The sequence below is a fragment of the Triticum aestivum genome, chromosome 5D (genome assembly GCF_018294505.1).
Source record: "Triticum aestivum cultivar Chinese Spring chromosome 5D, IWGSC CS RefSeq v2.1, whole genome shotgun sequence".
Lineage (NCBI taxonomy): Eukaryota > Viridiplantae > Streptophyta > Magnoliopsida > Poales > Poaceae > Triticum > Triticum aestivum.
The window spans coordinates 532,964,372-532,980,763 of record NC_057808.1 but is presented as its reverse complement, the minus strand read 5'-3'; the positions used below and the strand labels follow the sequence as shown (position 1 = coordinate 532,980,763).

Genomic DNA, 16,392 nt, shown 5'->3' with positions numbered 1-16,392 from the left:
TGATGACCAAGATATTGTCAAATGAGAAGCTACAAGCATGTTGCAAGGTAGCGGGCATGGCGGTGCCCCCTCATGAGTCGGAGGGGGAGATTTGTTGGGATATCCTTCTCATGTGGGCTGTGAGGAGATGACCATTTAAAAAGCCTTTTAGGCAGCCCAAAGAGGTGCGTAAGTCCACTACCCATTAGGGTTATGACCTAGGGTCATTTTGGACTTTGCACATATGTGGATGGGGGTGCTTTACCCTCTATCCAGCAGCCACCACCAAGTGTGACGAAAATCAGTTCATCCTCCAAGAGAGAAGAAGAGAGAAAACCAAGAGAGCAAGGGAAGAAGAGGAAGATTGAAGGAAGAAGAAAAGGGAGCTCCTCCCCAAGGTCGTGATGGTCCAGATCCACTACCTTGTCTCCTTCAAGCTTCGGTTCCACCATCTTTGGTGAGATTGTTCCAATCCCTAGTTCTTGAGCCCCAATTCTTGTTGTGTTCATCCAAGATTCAGAAATCTTGATGTATGAGATCCTCTAGTGCTGTCTAGAGAAGAACTTGTTGTATCCCGCATTTGATAATAGTGGAAGAGGATTTGGGTGGCTTCAGCCCGTGGTTTTTCCCCTCAAGTTGAGGGGTTTTTCACGTAAAAATCTGGTGTCTCTTTGTTGATGCTTGAGGCTGTCAGGAAAACTTACTCCTACCACAAGACACTAGGCTGAGGAGTGTCTTGCCTGCTGAGTAACATTTTCTGCCTCCATATATGCTGCTGCATATGTTTCCTTCCGTGCTAAGCAACGATCCTTGAGTTAGTACATGATGTGGTGCTGAGATTACTTGTTTCCGCTGCAGTTTTCAGTTAACCACAAGTGCAATTGTGTGCTAATTTCCCAACATTCCCTTCCTCTGGTACCAACAGTAATATTTTGAAGATGAACATTTCATGCGTTCTATATACTATAGACTATAAACCTAAAGTTAAAACATATGAGTGAACCCAGCTAGTTTAGATTCCACATGGGATTAAGCTTGCATGCAAATTTCAATAGTATATACTTCGTCTGAAAGCCTTAAACTGAAGAGCTGATTCCTATGAATAAATCTGTGTGCATCATCAGATGAAGTGCACTGGTGGCACAAATGCAAGACCTAAAGGTCTTGTTAACACAAAATAACACTACCGGATTCAAGTTGCTGCAATACATTTTTTAGGGCAGCCAATTGGATTCCAGGAAGCAAAGCAATTCCACGTCATGTTGTAACCATCAATTTGCCGCCCTTTCACTCGCTTGATAAAAATACATGCCAACAAGCAAACCAGTATGGCCCTCAAGGATAAGTCAATGTCAAAATTAGCACGCCGACAAACCCTTGTATGCTCCGTACTCACTTCCTAATCGAAGTAGCATGCAAAATCACAGTAGCTCAGAAACATCCACCGTTCTGTCTATACTGCGAGCACATATATAGCATGTGTACTACGCAGTTTTTCTCACCCTACCAAACCAGTATCAGCTGAATCTGCCCGGGATATCAGCCACCGGCCACGAGATCGTATCAATCACACCACGTCAACACGGGAAGGCGCATCATACGAGGCCAGATAGTGAACAAATCATAGATCGCCAAAAATACCTAAAAACTACGGCCAAGAAGAATTGCAAAATTCAGACGAACTGATCATCCTCCACTCAGCCATGGCAGGGCCATACTTGTATCCCGTGGTGGTCGAGTAGCATAGGCGGCTGAGCAGGGAAAGGAGCACAACACACCAGCACGGCCGGCGATGACGAAGACACCACGAACTGCTCCGCCTCCTCGTCCTTCTTTTGGCGCCACACGATGACAAAGGCACGGACTGCTGGACCTCCTCGTCGCTCTCTCCTGCAGCGGTGCCACGCACCGAAGGCAGAAGACGACGATGGCGCCCACACGACCTGACTCGAGGGAGAAGCGGGTCTCGGGAGGGGCCCTTCCTCCGGTGGCGGCGGCGGCGGATAAAGTATGGTCTAAACAAAGCGGAAATATGAGTGAAACAAGTCTTGATGGCATATAAGAAATCAATAAAGAAAAGGATCATACCATCATGCACACCAAAGCGCATCGATCGCCCTTCTTAAACACTGAATATATCGACACAGATTAATCTCTGAAAATGCAGAATGCTTGTTCTGAAATATAGAGCTTATGTGGTGTTGCTTCGTACAGGAATTGCTTGTATGCATTCCTAAATACTCCCTCCGTTGTGAAACATCAGTCATAAACGTGTAGATAACCATTGTTTAACCAGTGAAGGGGCTAAAATTCAGTAGCCCAAGGATTACACTTGACCTTTTCTACAGAGAAACGTAGGTACTGTGGTAGCATATGCTTAGGTTCAGGCATTTTGACCATAGCAGGCTGTAGCAAATGCAAGATCATGCTCAGTAAAGCCATGTATAGATGTATGTTAGTTACATCAGCACATACATAAATGCAGAGAATTAATTTACAAATAATGTCAACTGCTACATTCTGCCTTTAATTGTAACTGAAAAAGTTCAAATATAAATCTCTGAAAGTATGGTTGTGATCAATCACCTGTTCTAGTGTCTTTTTCTTCTCAAACTTGAAAAACGACCATGTGATTTTGATCAACCTGGCCATCATAAAACCAAATACATCCACCTATCCTATCTTTAAAGCAAAAGAGCACCCTGCCCAGTCCAATCCGCTACACAGAAAGGAACATACACTATGTAAGAACTTGGAAGAAGGAACAAATTAATTAGGCGGGGAACCATATCTTACAACAGGCCGAGTAAAAGGGTGTAGTCGTGTTGGACGCCATAGAAGGCAAGCGGACCACCACAGATGTGTGGTCCCATGACATGACCATGCTCTTCACGTGCGGCACAGTCGTCGCGCTGTCCTTAGTGGGCTTTGATCCAAAGGCATTTTTCTCGCATCAATATCGGAAATCCACTGCACTGATTGCCTTCTCTGTATTTATGTTTAGCATATTTGCTAGCCCTGAAATCTGTAGGGAAATTTTTAAGATGCGGACTATAACAGAAAAGCGTGAAGTACAATACAACATAATTAGCTCACCCCTTGTTATGATCTCTGGATGTCAGTGTCATAAACTGATCTTCTTTAATTCCAAAGGCAAGTGCTTCTGCAAAAATCATCATTGAAGCAATCATATCAGAAATTCATAAAAATGATTTGTAGTGTGTACATCAAGAACAAGGAAAAAGGAACATAATTGGGCATCCAACAGCTGATTTTCATTAACTTTTAAACACATTTCCATGAAGGGGTTAATACTGCCATCACATGGCATAAGCTTCATAACTACAAGTGTAATAACTAATAACATGTCTATAAATTCAAACGTCGGTGGCCAAATACTTTGTGTAATACATGACTAAAACAAATATAGGATTCACTAATACATGACTAAAACAAACTTTCTTGTCTCTGTGTAACAATCACTCGGGAAAAAAAAATTGAAATCCAATTGTATAAAGTCGAACACATCATTGGAAGAAAAATCTCAAATTCAACTATATACAACGGTTTTGAGTGGCTTCCACACTAAACATCACCAACTATTTCACCCACTTAACCTCCAGAATAATAACAGGCACACATGTGTACAAACAAGTTGTGCAGGAACTATTTGAGGATAAAAATAATGCAGAGAAATAGGAGTGAAGAAACCGATCATATACTTTTGTATTCACTTACTCGATTCTCCCAGAAATCTTCTAAGGCTGGAGCTCTTCTACCTGAACTAGAACCATTAAGCCTGCAAACCAATCAACAATACAAGAGGTAGTGTCCATCCATGATACATACATGAACATTTAGTAACTCACATCTTGATACGTAATGTAACTTGAGCAAAGAAGAAACAAAAGGTTCTGAAGGGTGCTCACTGTACCTGCTAATCATAAAGTTTGCACAAACAAAGACATAACTGGTAGCATCCTTCTCAACAACCAAAAACAACAACCCCGGCCAGCAGCACAATTGGTACCATTAGCAGCTGAGGTGAGGGTTGCAACAAGGATGGTCTAGATGCGTCAAAATGTAACATTGTTTAGCATAGGGGCTAGCATCTTAGCTAGCAAAATTAGACATGACCAAATAATGAAACCAATGAACTGTAATCCCATCTAAGTTAGCAATACAAATTACACAACATTCCCAATCCTCCCTCATTCTTCTTCTAGATTGATATCTTTGCAACCTTCTTTGGCGAAAGATCTATAGAAACAAGGAGGAGGTGGGTCAGGTATCCCCCACCTCAGGCAACCTAGAGGCGCTGCAACACCACCCATGCTGCACATGAATGTAAATAGAGAGGAGGATGGCTAATCTATTCAAAGCTCTATCCAATGAACAAATTTTGCTAATACACCCAAGACCGTCTCACTGAAGGTCTTAGTTCCTTGCGTCATCACCGATTCCCTCAAAAAAATGTACCACAAAAGACAAATTTAACAACCATATCTCATTGGCTAATCTCCATATTTACCCATTTCCGGTTTGCATCAGTAAGAAACAAGAGAAGAGGAGGCGCTAGCATACCTGCAGAGACGCCGTTTTGAAGCGCCGCAGTAGAAGAAGCGGTGGCCTTGCGCCATTCCCGCTGAAGCAGCCCACATCCGACGCTTTCACCACCATCGCCACCTGCTGCGACTGCTGCTACCCTCGTCCCCTTGACGATGACGAGGCTCCATGCCTCCATCCACCTGCTAGCATGGGGCGCGGCCGACGAGAAGGGCGGGTCGACGGCGGCGCGAGGCTAAAGGAGTTGCTGCTCCTTGCTCGGGCAACAGAGGTGCATCGGCGGCGGCGCTACAGGTTTGGCAACCTAGAGGTGGAGAAAACGCAAGGGGGGGCTCGGACGGCTTGGAGTGGCCCAATTAATTTTCCTTCTGTTTTTTTTTCTGTTATCTCCAATGAACGTACAGAGAAGCCACCAACCCACGCGCTCCCTCGATTCGTCGTTTTTCTTTGAGCCAATCGATCGATCCTCGAGCGACCTTGATGCGTACGTTAATGTTTTGGATTGCAGTGTCACATGCAAATAAAACACAAAAACAAAGGTCTCAAAAATATGTTACACGAGACCACGTGCCTGACATTTCTTCTCATCCTTTTCTTTCTTTCCCAACATATTTCAAAATAAAAGCAACGGGTCGGGACCAATTTCACTAGACAAAGAGGGTTATGTAGCGTGAACCCGCGACATGTGCCCTTTGGCTTTTTGACGAAGGGTTTGATCTTGATTTTACCATGCATCAGTGCTAATCTGCCTGCTGCCTATGGCCTTTGAAACCTCCTGTTGATGTTTCTGTCCGATTGTGTCTCTTTTCTGCAAGAAGCTTTGGTTATCCATGCCCATGCGTGTGTACAACGTTCCGATAATGCACCAGTACTCATCGACAAGGATTAAAAGCTTAAGACAGACATCCGGATGGGCCAAGAACCGAGTTCCCGGCCGCCTAAAATATGAAAATTGGTGTAGATTTGGTGGTGGTTGCCCTTGCCACCGTGGTGAGAGCGAAAGACTTGCAATAAAATACGCCGTAGTTAAGTGGCCCCATAATTAAGCTTTGTTTAGACGACACAAGAACAGAACCCGAAACCTCACCTACAGGCCAAACCATGCCAGGACAAGCATAGTCCATCTTTTGTGACTTGCTTGTCCCTCCGTTTAAGATATGGGAGGAATTCGGGTTCGACCGAGGAACCCGAATTACGAGCGCATATATGTATAGCCGCCGCACCAGGAAGCAGGAACCACCACGAACCCACAGAGGAGCTAATCTACTTCTCCTCGGCTCTCCCTGACCCACTCTCCACAGCTTTCATCGGGAGCTCGAATTCTTTCAGCAGGCATCGTGCTAGGGTGGAGACCCTTTTCATGGAAAGAAGCGACGAATACTAGTAACTGTGAGGTATTTTCCCTTCCTTCTGCAGAATTTGATGCTTTTACTCCTCCAAAGATCATCCCTAGATTCCAAAACGGAGAGAAACTTCGTGATTTGCTTGCTCAAGTGTCCACTATTTCTTACACTGCAAAATTTCCTCATCACACTCTCAAGGAAACTTGTTCGCCTGAATGGAGGAGGGAGGCTTCCAGGTCCAGCCCGGTACCTCTGTGAGGTTCACGGCGTCACCGGAGAGCCCAGACATCGACTGGGACGGCCTAGATCTGGTACCTCTCCCCGGCGACATCTCGTGGCCTGAAGTGGGGATCGACGCGTCAAGCTTGTTTGCTTCTTCCTCCATCTTCCTCTCAGATGGCACAACCACCACGGCTGCTACAAACACCTTCTTGAGTCCACCAAACACCTGCTCGAGTCAACCTGGTACCCGTGTGGCAGTGGCACACACCATGGCGTCCGAAGGTGCGATGGTTGACTTGGATGAGCTGCTCTCCGGCGACGACCCCTGGCTTCAAGTGGCGACCATCGCTTCAAGCTCAACCAGCTTCTTTGATTCTCCCTCCACCTTCCCCTCAGATGCCACAACCAACAGGGGCACGCTCTCATTCTCTCCTGGAGCGGCCGTTGACTCGGATCATGTCCTCGAGCAGCCGCTCTTTCTCTCTCCGGCGACAACCCCGGCCTGGCTTCATTTCGCGACCGACGCTTCCAGCTGCTCTCCCAGCTCCTTTGCTTCTCCCTCCACCTTCCTCTTAGATGCCACAACAGACAGCTCGGTGCCTGCAAGTAGAAACACTTGCTTGATCCAGACCAGCATCCCCGTGCCGCGCACCACCTTGTCCCAATGTGTGGCCGACGACTTGGATCTCCCGGAGCAGCTGCTCCCCGACGACAAACCCTGGTTTGGAGTAGCGCCCAACACTTCAAGATCTCCCAACTTCTTCGCCACTCCCTCCATCTTCCCCTCGGATGCCAAATCCACCATGGTCACCGTCCGGGAACGGCTTACGCAAGCACTAGCCTACATTGAGGAGATGCAAAGAGACAAACATGTGCTTCTCCAGGTATGGGTGCCGACCATGAGTTACGGTCAGTTGGTGCTGACGACGAGGGGGATGCCATTCACGCTCAACAAGAGCTCGGAGAGGCTCGTGCAGTTCAGGGACGTATCGACGCGGTACCAGTTGTCTGCAGATGTTGCGTCGAAGGGCTCACCTGTGGGGCTCCCAGGGAGGGTCTTCATCGGCAAGCTCCCCGAGTGGTCTCCAGACGTTCGGTACTTTACCAGCTATGAGTATCCTATGGTGGCCCATGCGCAATATTTGGACGTCCACGGGACGATGGGTCTGCCGGTGTTCGAGAAGGGGAACCCCTCGTGCTTGGGTGTCATTGAGTTGATCATGACCAGGCAGAAGCTCAATTTCACCTCTGAGATCAATAACATCTGCAGTGCTCTCCAGGTAACCGTACCTCCTCACTTAATTGACCCGTAATACATAGGATTTGCAAGTACTCCGTTTATTACTAAATTTCATTATTTCTTATTGGCAATGCTCCTTGCAGGCGGTTAACCTGAGGTCCTCAGAAGTTTCAAGCATTCCACGCGCAAAGGTAAGCAGCAGCAAAATAAATTTGAGACTAGCACCACACCTTTCTAGTATTATATATCAAATAAAAACATGCGAGTACATCTTAGTGTACGCGCCTGTATTAGGGAAGCCTACCCAGAGTATACCAGGCCATCTGTCAGTCCGGGCCTGCCAAAGCCCGATGCAAAAAACCTAGGCCCGAGCACGGCCCGGCTCAGCCGTTGGGCCTAAAAATCATGCCCAAGCCCAGCCCATCCCACAAAAAACCCGCCAGTCCTCGGGCCTCTTCCTTAAATTGTGAATATGATGGGCCCGGACCGGCCTGTTCGTCAGGCTCAAAATCTAGGCCCAGGCCTGGCCCGGGGGCAAGGCTGGGTCGGGTCGGGTCGGGCCGTCCGGACCGGACTGCCCATGGCCAAGTATAACCCAGAGCTTAGTTCTGGATTCACGGGAACTGGACAATTTACAACTTATACTATGTCCCTACTGGTAGTACGTACATACCAAGTGTTTGAATATACCGGCTCGCCAACTTTATAATGAACTTTGTCTTGAGGCAGTTTGACTTATTTCCGTCTTATTTCTAGTTTGGACTAATCTAGTGACGAGCTTCTTCACCATGTCAAATAAATAGTAACGCAATCTACATAATCGATTTAGTATTTTAGTTCTCAGTCAGTTTTGAGTATAATTGAATTAAGATTCGGTCTACAGTTGCTAAACAATGTTTTGCTATGATTATTCTGCTTTTGGAAAGTTATAGTAGAAAAGTTGATAGTCTATTTGGGAAAGTAGAAAACGGTACTATGAAAATTTGGAAATGAGAAAAGATAATGCTCATATTTATTAGAAAAATCATTGGTACTACCTTTATGTTTTGAAAAGTAAATTGACAATTTGACAACAATATGTTGCCTTCAATTTGTCATCATTGCTCTTCCCAAACACAATTCTGAGCAATTTTTTACTAGATAATAATTTGAATTAGCAGCGAAATAAAAAAACAGGATTATGATAATCTACCGCAATGCCGCATTTATTAGAAAAAATTGTACATACTTGTATCCTTTGAAAAGTAAATTCACAATTCGTGATAACAATTGGTGTCGTGATTTTTGAAAGCAAATTGACAATTCTTGAGCTAATCCCCAATATGAATTATTTTCTCGCTACAAATGTATAACAACCTCTCTCTCTCTCTCTCTCTCTCTCTCTCTCTCTCTCTCTCACTTTCGTCCGTGTCACAAAAAATCTGATGTGAGACATATATAATAATATCAAACATGTATAGGTGGAGATGCTCTTTATAGAATAAAAATTAAGTTACCCTTTTAGACGTTGATGGTGTTAACCAACTAGATAATACCGTGCGTTTCCGTGAGAATTGGTTGTCGTTATACTTCAGTGAGATTTGATTATATGAAATATGATTATTTTGATTGACAATAAAATAACTAAAGTATCATATTGTATATGATGTATTGTATAGTTGTAAAATGTTTATTCCTCTTCCATGCATGGTTACATGTTGAGAGAAATGTGTTAGTGGGGATCACCTGTTTAAGTCTATAGGATTCATAGTAAGATGGTCTAATTTGTAATTTCATAGAATTGGAGGGTCGAATAAAATAATTCTCAATCTGCACACTTTAATTCAGAATTAAATTAGTATAATAAAACTACTAATTGAAAATAAATAAAAAATTGGTTCTTATATTTTGCTCATTGTGTGTCCGCTCTTGTTGACCATCATGCAGTTCAGTAGTGCCTCATACAAAGACGCTCTACCGGAGATATTGGAAGTCTTAAGAGCCGCCTGCGTCACCCACAATCTACCATTAGCACAAACATGGGCCACCTGTGCTCAACAGTGGAAACGGGGCAGTCGCCACTCAGATGAGAACTACCAGCACTGCATCTCTACCATTGACGCAGCTTGCTACGTGAACGACCCTCAGATGCAGAATTTCCATGATTCCTGCTCCGATCACCACCTTCTGCTCAAGCAAGGGGTTGCAGGGAAAGCCTTCACCACGAACCAGCCGTGCTTCCTACCAGACATTGGATCTTCAGCTAAACCGGATTACCCATTATGTCACCATGCTAAGATCTTCAATTTAAAAGGTGCAGTGGCGATCCGGTTAAGATGCACACGCACTGGGACGGCGGACTTCGTGCTGGAGTTCTTCCTGCCGACGGACTGTGAAGCACTCGAGGAGCAGAAGGCAGTGTTGGACACCTTGTCGGGAACCATGCAAAATGTTTGCCAAACACTACGCACGGTTACAGACAAGGAGCTGGAGGACGACGCGATGAAGCCCAACTCATTTGGCGGTCTTCAGATGAACAAGAAGGCGAATAAAAGAAAACCGATGGCACCAAGATCAACCGTGTGGAAAAGCTTTACAAAGGTCATGGTTGGAGATACTGTCAAGGCTAAGTGCAACTATTGTGGTGAAAACTATTGCTGTGAATCGAAAAACGGTACATCCTCATTGATATCTCACTTGAAAAGGTGCAAACTTAATCCCAATAAGTCGTCCGTAGGGGTATGTATATACGTATAGGCTAGTATGTTTATCTTTTTTCTTCTCTTCACTTAAAGTGTCACATTTTTTTCAAATGTAAAAATAAATGCGGCCAGCAAGGTTCGAACTAGAGACCTCCCGTTAGTGCATACAACAAGGTAACCAGCAGACCACGTTAGATGTAGTGACATTTATAGGTATGACAGCTATCTTAGTGATAATATGCAGTGGTTTTCCATTTTTTTGGCCAAGTTTTCATCTGTTTTTTTTTTTTTGCTTTCTACTTTTTTCCATCTTTCTTTTCTTTCTAAAAATCGTGAACACCTTTTTTCACATATGATGAGTTTTTTCAAATCCAGCTGGCCAGCTGAGGTTCGCAAAATTGGGAACATCTTTCTATGGTAAACCTTTTTTTTTGAAAATCTGTAAAAAAAAATCAAATCCATGCACATTTTTCTATAAATTGATGTGCTTTTTAAAATCTACGAACTCTTAGGACAGCCTAATAGGCGCCTGACAGGAGCGATGTTGTCGCCTAGTTGGGCCAAAGCCTAAGCATTCTTTTCTTTTATATTTTTTTTCTTCTCTTTTCATGTTAATTCATTTTTCATCTTTTTGAACTTTATTATTGTTTTAAAACTTGGTTAATTTTTATATAGTAATTTTAAATATATTTTTACGTCAAACCTGGCATATAGGCCTATCATGGGCATGCTCACCTGGTAGCAAAAGTTAAGACCATTTCATGAATGGCAAAAAAAATTCAACGGAGGGTGTTCGGTGGCCACAAGGTTTCGCTTGAGAGCACCCTGTATCCCAACATCCTTGAAATGGCCCAAATTTTCCATGGCCTTGTATGATCAATTCAAGGCACAATGCCAAGTTATTTTGGTTTTTGACAATTTTTTGCATTTTCTGAAATTTTCTCGGTCAAAAAAGAGCGATAAATGGCAGGACGTGTCGCAAACTTGCATACGGTATCGGAAGTCGTTCAAATCTGACATGGATGCCAACCATTGGCATGCCCACATGCTTACAAAAGTTGGGGTCATTTGAAGAATGTCCAAACATAGACAATGTTTAATGGATGGTGTTCGATTAGGCTAGAAGGCTCCGCCTCAGAGCACGTTGTTTCCCGACATCCTTTAAATGACCCTAATCTTTTTCAATGAACTTGTACGACAAATTCAAGGTATCATGTCAAGTTGTTTTAGTTTCGACAAACTTTGCCTTTTCTGGAGTTTTCTTGGTCAAAAAAGGCCGATGAATGGTCACACATGTCGAACTTGCATACGGTGCCAGAAATCGTTCAAATCTGGCATGGATGGCTAACATGGGCATGCCCACCTCCTTGAAGAAGTTGGTAACATTTCAAGAATGTCCAAAACTAGACCATGCTCAATGGAGGGTGTTTATGTTGGCCAGAAGCCTCCGTCTGAGAGCACATCGTTTCTCGACATCATTCAAATGGCCCCAAAAAATTCCCGCCATCTTCTATAACTAATTCAAGGCACCATGCCATGTTATTTTGGTTTTCGACAAATTTTGCATTTTCTGAAGTTTTCTCAGACAAAAAAGGTAGATAAATGGTCGGACGTGTCGCAACTTGCATACGATGTCATAAATCATTCAAACCTAGCATGGATGACTACCATGTGCGTGCACACATTCTTGAAAAAGTTGGTGTCATTTCAAGAATGTCCAAAACTAGACCATGTTCAATGATGGGTGTTCGGGTTGCCGACAAGGCTCCGTTTGTGAGCATGTTGTACCTTGACATCCTTCGAATGGGCCCGAAAAAATTTCTACCATCTGCTATGACCAAGTTTGTGAGCACGTTGTTTCGGTTTTCGACTTTTTTTGCATCTTCTGGAGTTTTCTAAGTCAAAAGGCAGATAAATGACCGGACGTGTCGCAACTTGCATATGGTGTCGAAAATCATTTATACCAGGCATGTATGTCTACCACCGACATGCCCACAAGTAAGGTCATTTTAAGAATGTCCAAAATTAGATCATGTTCAATGGAGGGTGTTTCGCAGCTAGAAGAGTCTGTTTTAAAGCACGTTGTCTTTCCACATCTGTCAAATGGCCCTAGTTTTTTTTCACCAACTTATGTGACCAATTCAAGGCATTATGCCAAGTTGTTTGGATTCTTGACAAATTTTGTATTTTCTGGAGTTTTCTCGGTGAAAAGGGTCTTGCCGGACGTATGGCACCGTGCAAACAGTGGCGGAAGTCGTTTAAACCTGGCTCGGATGCCTCATATGTTTGTGTCAGGCTGCTGCCTCATATGGTCCAAAAAACACCAGTTGAGTGGAGTGTGCTAGACTAGGCCAGACGGATGGATCTGTAAGCATGTAGTTTTTCCTAATTTGAATGCTTTAGTTATTTACAGTTTTCATCATTATCAATTAACATGAATATTTTCTCATATCGTAACCACTTCTTGAAATTTTGTCAATAATTTTGAAGTTTTAAATTTTGTATGAAAATTTTATAAAATTGAACATTTTTTCAAAATTGTTAACAAATTCCCAATAATTTATGTTAAAGACAACTTGCATACTACGTACTTTTTTCAAAATTTACCAGTTTTTTTAAAAAGCAATCATTTTTTAAATTTGGGACAAAAATATAAAGAATGGGAACATACATACATGATACAATGGCTGTTTGGAGACACATACATATACACTAGACTACATGCATGAATCTATCACGAAGAAATCAGTAGAAATGACAACGCGCACACACGTGTACAAGTATAGCTTGCACAAATTGGTTTGAGATTTGCACATGCATCCACGTGGTACTTACTACGTTCCTCCACACAAAATAAATATACACAACCCTTGAACAACTTGAGTAGTACAAAGATTCTAAAAAAAAAATTAGAGTAGTACAAAGTACTACAGGGAGCAAATAATAATGAATATCGTGATTTACATTTTCAGCATCGCTGGCGTAGTCGAGTGGCTTAGCTCCCCTGAACTCGATGACGAGGTTATGAGTTCGACCCGGTGCTAGTGTTCTTAATTTTTCCAGCATTTTTACCTCGCGCGCGCTCAAATGGCAAGTGGCCGGCCGGCCCAGTTGTGCACCGTATCCGTGCTCGGTAATTACCCAAAAACAAAAATAACTCAAAGGTGATGTACTTTCTAAATGACCATCGTGCTCTTTATTATGAAGGGGCATGGGGTAATCTCAACTGTTAATGTGTTTAGGGGGGTCTACCGAAGCGGAAGTGATGGTTTTTTGGATAGCTGCTTCTTTTCAAGAGAAAATTTTACGTTATGATTTGGTGAACACTTTGTCAATCTTATTTTCATTTTTGCATTGCCGAAATAGATAGCCATGTATTTTGGTTTTTTCGAAGCCTGATGGCTTGTCTTCCATGGCTGCTACTTGCATAGAGAAACTGTCAAGATCCAACTGAGGTTTCTCATTTGCCTCATGAAAAGTCAAATTCCTTAATCCTGTTCGAACCACCATATATATAATCTTGTACTACCTCTGTACCAAAATATAAACTGCATCAATATGGAGTACGTATGAAGTGTTCACGGGACAGAGTTCACCGTCATATATGTGCCTATGTTCATATCCTTAGACCGGTCATTAAATTCCCATTACATTCCAACTAATTTTCCCCAACCGCACGAAGATGATTAGCACCACTTATGACCAAGTCCCAAGACTAGGTCCTTAGTCCTTGTACCAACCAAGCAATGACAGGTGTGTGTGCAAACATTCCATGAACAACAACCAGCAAAAGAAAAGCAACGAAAAATAAAAGTTTCAACCATGATAACATTCCTGAAAACAAAATATTGCCACAGCTCAGGTCAAACAAATCACCAGTAGTTGTTGCTTGGATTAAGCACAAGGCAGCCAGCACGCGAGTTGACCCTGCAACCTCCGACGCAGTCTGACCACCATCAAAATCATTGCTCCGTAATTTCCCATCATCCATGTGAAGGATCCATCTCCTCTGTTCCACCATGGAGTCGTCTGCGGGGAGGAGGCAGCCCAGCACGAGCAGCAGCAGCATGAGCAGCCAGCAGGTCTCGAGCTTCAGCAACTTCAGCAAGGCGGCCTCCGACGGGTACCCGTACCCCTCCTCCTCCCCGGACACCTCGTACCGGCACCGGCGGCAGGCCTCGTCGCACAGCGCCCCGTTTTCTTCCCAGCTGAGCCGGAGCTCAACCCGCAGCAGCAGCGGCACGTTCAAGGCGGCGGCGCGGGGCGTCGCCGGCGTGTTCGGTACCTGCTTCGTGCCCCGGGTCAGGAAGGCCGAGGCGGAGCAAGAACCGGAGGTCTCCCAGGTCTCTCGGGGGAGCAGGAGTGGAGGTTACTCTCAGGGGAGCAGGAGCGCGGGCTTCCATGTCTCCACGGATTCAGGTACCAATAGGACTTCATCCTCTGTTTTGTTGCCAGTGCAGTTTTGTTAATCATGATCCTCCTCTGGGTTAAGCATCGAATTAATCAGCGTGAAAATTCTTTAGAAGATCAGAGTATTCATGGACTGTAATCTGTGGATGTTGACAAATTTGGTTGCAGCAGGGACAGGCAAGGAGGGTGCAGGGCTCACCGTTGCAGACATATTCAGAGCAACATCGAACTTCAGCGAGAAGAACATGGTCAGGGAGGGAGCTTCTTGCAGCGTCTACAAAGGGAAGCTCAGGGACGGCTCCCAAGTCGCCGTCAAACGTGCCAGAAAGGTCAGGGGAAACAAACAAACATCATAGTAATATTTGGCAACTGTCAGGAGCAACTAATGTAACTGAATATTTTGTTGCTGCAGTTAAATGGTCAGTATCTATCTGCTCAACTTAGCAGGGAGCTCGAGACGCTTCAGAAGATTGAGCACCAGAATCTGGTGAGGTTCCTCGGGTTCTTTGAGCAGAGAGATGAAACTCTGATCGTCGTCGAGTATGTCGACAATGGCTCCCTAAGGGAACACTTGGATGGTATGTACTCTGCATTCACATTTCTAATTTCAGTTCCCTGCATTTGCCAGAAAAAATATACTCCCTCCGTAAACAAATATGAGTGTTTAAATCACTAAAGTAGTGATCTAAACGCTCTTACATTTGTCTACAGAAGGAGCATATTATTAGAAATAGTGACGAACTCGTAACAAATATTTGTTGTATGGAAGCAATTACAATACTAGCAAGATGTACTGACCAAGATTTCTGCAAAATTCAGAATCGCGCGGAACCGGGCTAGAACTTGCGCAGCGGCTCAACATCGCGATCGACGTAGCTCATGCCATCACCTACTTGCACGAATACGCAGGTAAATCCAATCAGATCCTTGAAATGGCATTGTTCATGCTTCATACTCCCTCCATTTCAAAATAGATGACCCAACTTTGTACTAAAGTTAGTATAAGTAATAAGGAACAGAGAAAGTGAAAGATGATAGGCAGTAGCAAAGTGTGCATGGTGATTGTCTGAACTTGGAAAATGACACAAGGCATGGCAATGCAGAACGGTCGGTGATCCACCGGGACATCCGGTCGTCGAACGTGCTGCTGACGGGGGCGCTGGCGGCGAAGGTGGCCGGGTTCGGGCTGGCTCGGGTGGCTGGCGACGGCGAGGAGGCGACGCACGTGACGACGCAGGCGGTGGGCACGGCCGGGTACGTGGACCCGGAGTACCTGGGCACGCTCCAGCTCACCGACAAGAGCGACGTCTACTCCTTCGGCGTCCTCCTCGTCGAGCTCGTCACCGGCCGCCCGCCCATCGAGCGCCGCCGCGGCCTCGAGCCCCGCGCCACCACCAAGTGGGCGCTGCAGAAGTTCCGGGGAGGCGACGCGGTGGTGGCCATGGACCCGAGGGTGCGGAGGAGCCCGGCGTCGGTGGCGGCGGTGGAGGGGATGCTCCGGCTGGCCGAGCAGTGCGTGGCGCCGGCGAGGCAGGACCGGCCGTCCATGCGGCGGTGCAACGAGGCGCTGTGGACCGTGCGAAGGGACTTCCACCGGAGGCAGGAGCCGCGGCAGGACGCGTCCGCCGGCGCCGCCACCGGAGACAGGAGCTCCGAGTGGGTTAGCCGATGATGATGCCGCCGGCTCGATCGTATGTATCCAATCCACACGTGTATAGCCAAAATTGCCGTGCTTTGGAAAATTCGGAAGATTTGCAGTTTTCTTGAAAGAAGATTACTACACTTGTCAAGGGAAACAAATTATGAATACGTATCTCGCAGATACTTGTAAATTTTGAACAAATAAGGCAAAGGATCTGGAGGAAATCTCTAGAAAGACAAATATTTAGAAACGGAGGGAGTAGTACAATTTGAGAATAAAATTACATTATGTTTTTCCATGCCACATATT

The 16,392-nt window shown here is 44.9% G+C and overlaps 2 protein-coding genes and 1 long non-coding RNA gene across 11 annotated transcripts; 2 read left to right on the top strand and 1 right to left on the bottom strand.

The window, feature by feature from the left end:
* Positions 1-1,263: 1,263 nt before the first annotated feature.
* Positions 1,264-4,890, bottom strand: LOC123123556 (uncharacterized). Of its 7 annotated transcripts, XR_006460669.1 has the most exons (6): positions 3,718-4,890; positions 3,076-3,142; positions 2,776-3,004; positions 2,566-2,698; positions 2,068-2,385; positions 1,264-1,994 (listed from the first exon to the last, which is right to left on the bottom strand). It is a non-coding gene; the product is annotated as an uncharacterized lncRNA (long non-coding RNA). The 7 variants fall into 7 exon arrangements; XR_006460666.1 differs by having other exon boundaries at positions 2,566-3,004; XR_006460671.1 differs by having other exon boundaries at positions 2,068-2,108; positions 2,566-3,004.
* A 799-nt stretch (positions 4,891-5,689) lies between these two features.
* LOC123123553 (protein NLP4) lies at positions 5,690-10,209 on the top strand. 2 transcript variants are annotated; one of them, XM_044544079.1, is made up of 4 exons: positions 5,690-5,939; positions 6,087-7,390; positions 7,494-7,541; positions 9,277-10,209. In XM_044544079.1, the coding sequence occupies exons 2-4, from the start codon at positions 6,104-6,106 to the stop codon at positions 10,084-10,086; spliced, it is 2,145 nt and encodes a 714-aa protein (XP_044400014.1). In that variant the 5' UTR covers positions 5,690-5,939; positions 6,087-6,103; the 3' UTR covers positions 10,087-10,209. The 2 variants fall into 2 exon arrangements, with proteins under 2 accessions (XP_044400014.1, XP_044400013.1); XM_044544078.1 differs by having other exon boundaries at positions 5,704-7,390.
* A 3,644-nt stretch (positions 10,210-13,853) lies between these two features.
* LOC123123555 (calmodulin-binding receptor-like cytoplasmic kinase 2) lies at positions 13,854-16,374 on the top strand. Of its 2 annotated transcripts, none has more exons than XM_044544081.1 (5): positions 13,854-14,450; positions 14,613-14,770; positions 14,854-15,019; positions 15,261-15,350; positions 15,545-16,374. In XM_044544081.1, the coding sequence occupies exons 1-5, from the start codon at positions 14,051-14,053 to the stop codon at positions 16,111-16,113; spliced, it is 1,383 nt and encodes a 460-aa protein (XP_044400016.1). In that variant the 5' UTR covers positions 13,854-14,050; the 3' UTR covers positions 16,114-16,374. The 2 variants fall into 2 exon arrangements, with proteins under 2 accessions (XP_044400016.1, XP_044400015.1); XM_044544080.1 differs by having other exon boundaries at positions 14,610-14,770.
* Positions 16,375-16,392: the final 18 nt, after the last annotated feature.

Coding starts and splice junctions, on each gene's coding strand:
- LOC123123553 (XM_044544079.1), top strand. CDS start 6,104: ATGGAGGAGGGAGGCTTCCAGGTCCAGCCCGGTACCTCTGTGAGGTTC. Junction 7,391..7,493: donor ACATCTGCAGTGCTCTCCAG/GTAACCGTACCT, acceptor TGCTCCTTGCAG/GCGGTTAACCTGAGGTCCTC. Junction 7,542..9,276: donor CAAGCATTCCACGCGCAAAG/GTAAGCAGCAGC, acceptor ACCATCATGCAG/TTCAGTAGTGCCTCATACAA.
- LOC123123555 (XM_044544080.1), top strand. CDS start 14,051: ATGGAGTCGTCTGCGGGGAGGAGGCAGCCCAGCACGAGCAGCAGCAGC. Junction 14,771..14,853: donor CCGTCAAACGTGCCAGAAAG/GTCAGGGGAAAC, acceptor TTGTTGCTGCAG/TTAAATGGTCAGTATCTATC. Junction 15,351..15,544: donor CTACTTGCACGAATACGCAG/GTAAATCCAATC, acceptor ATGGCAATGCAG/AACGGTCGGTGATCCACCGG.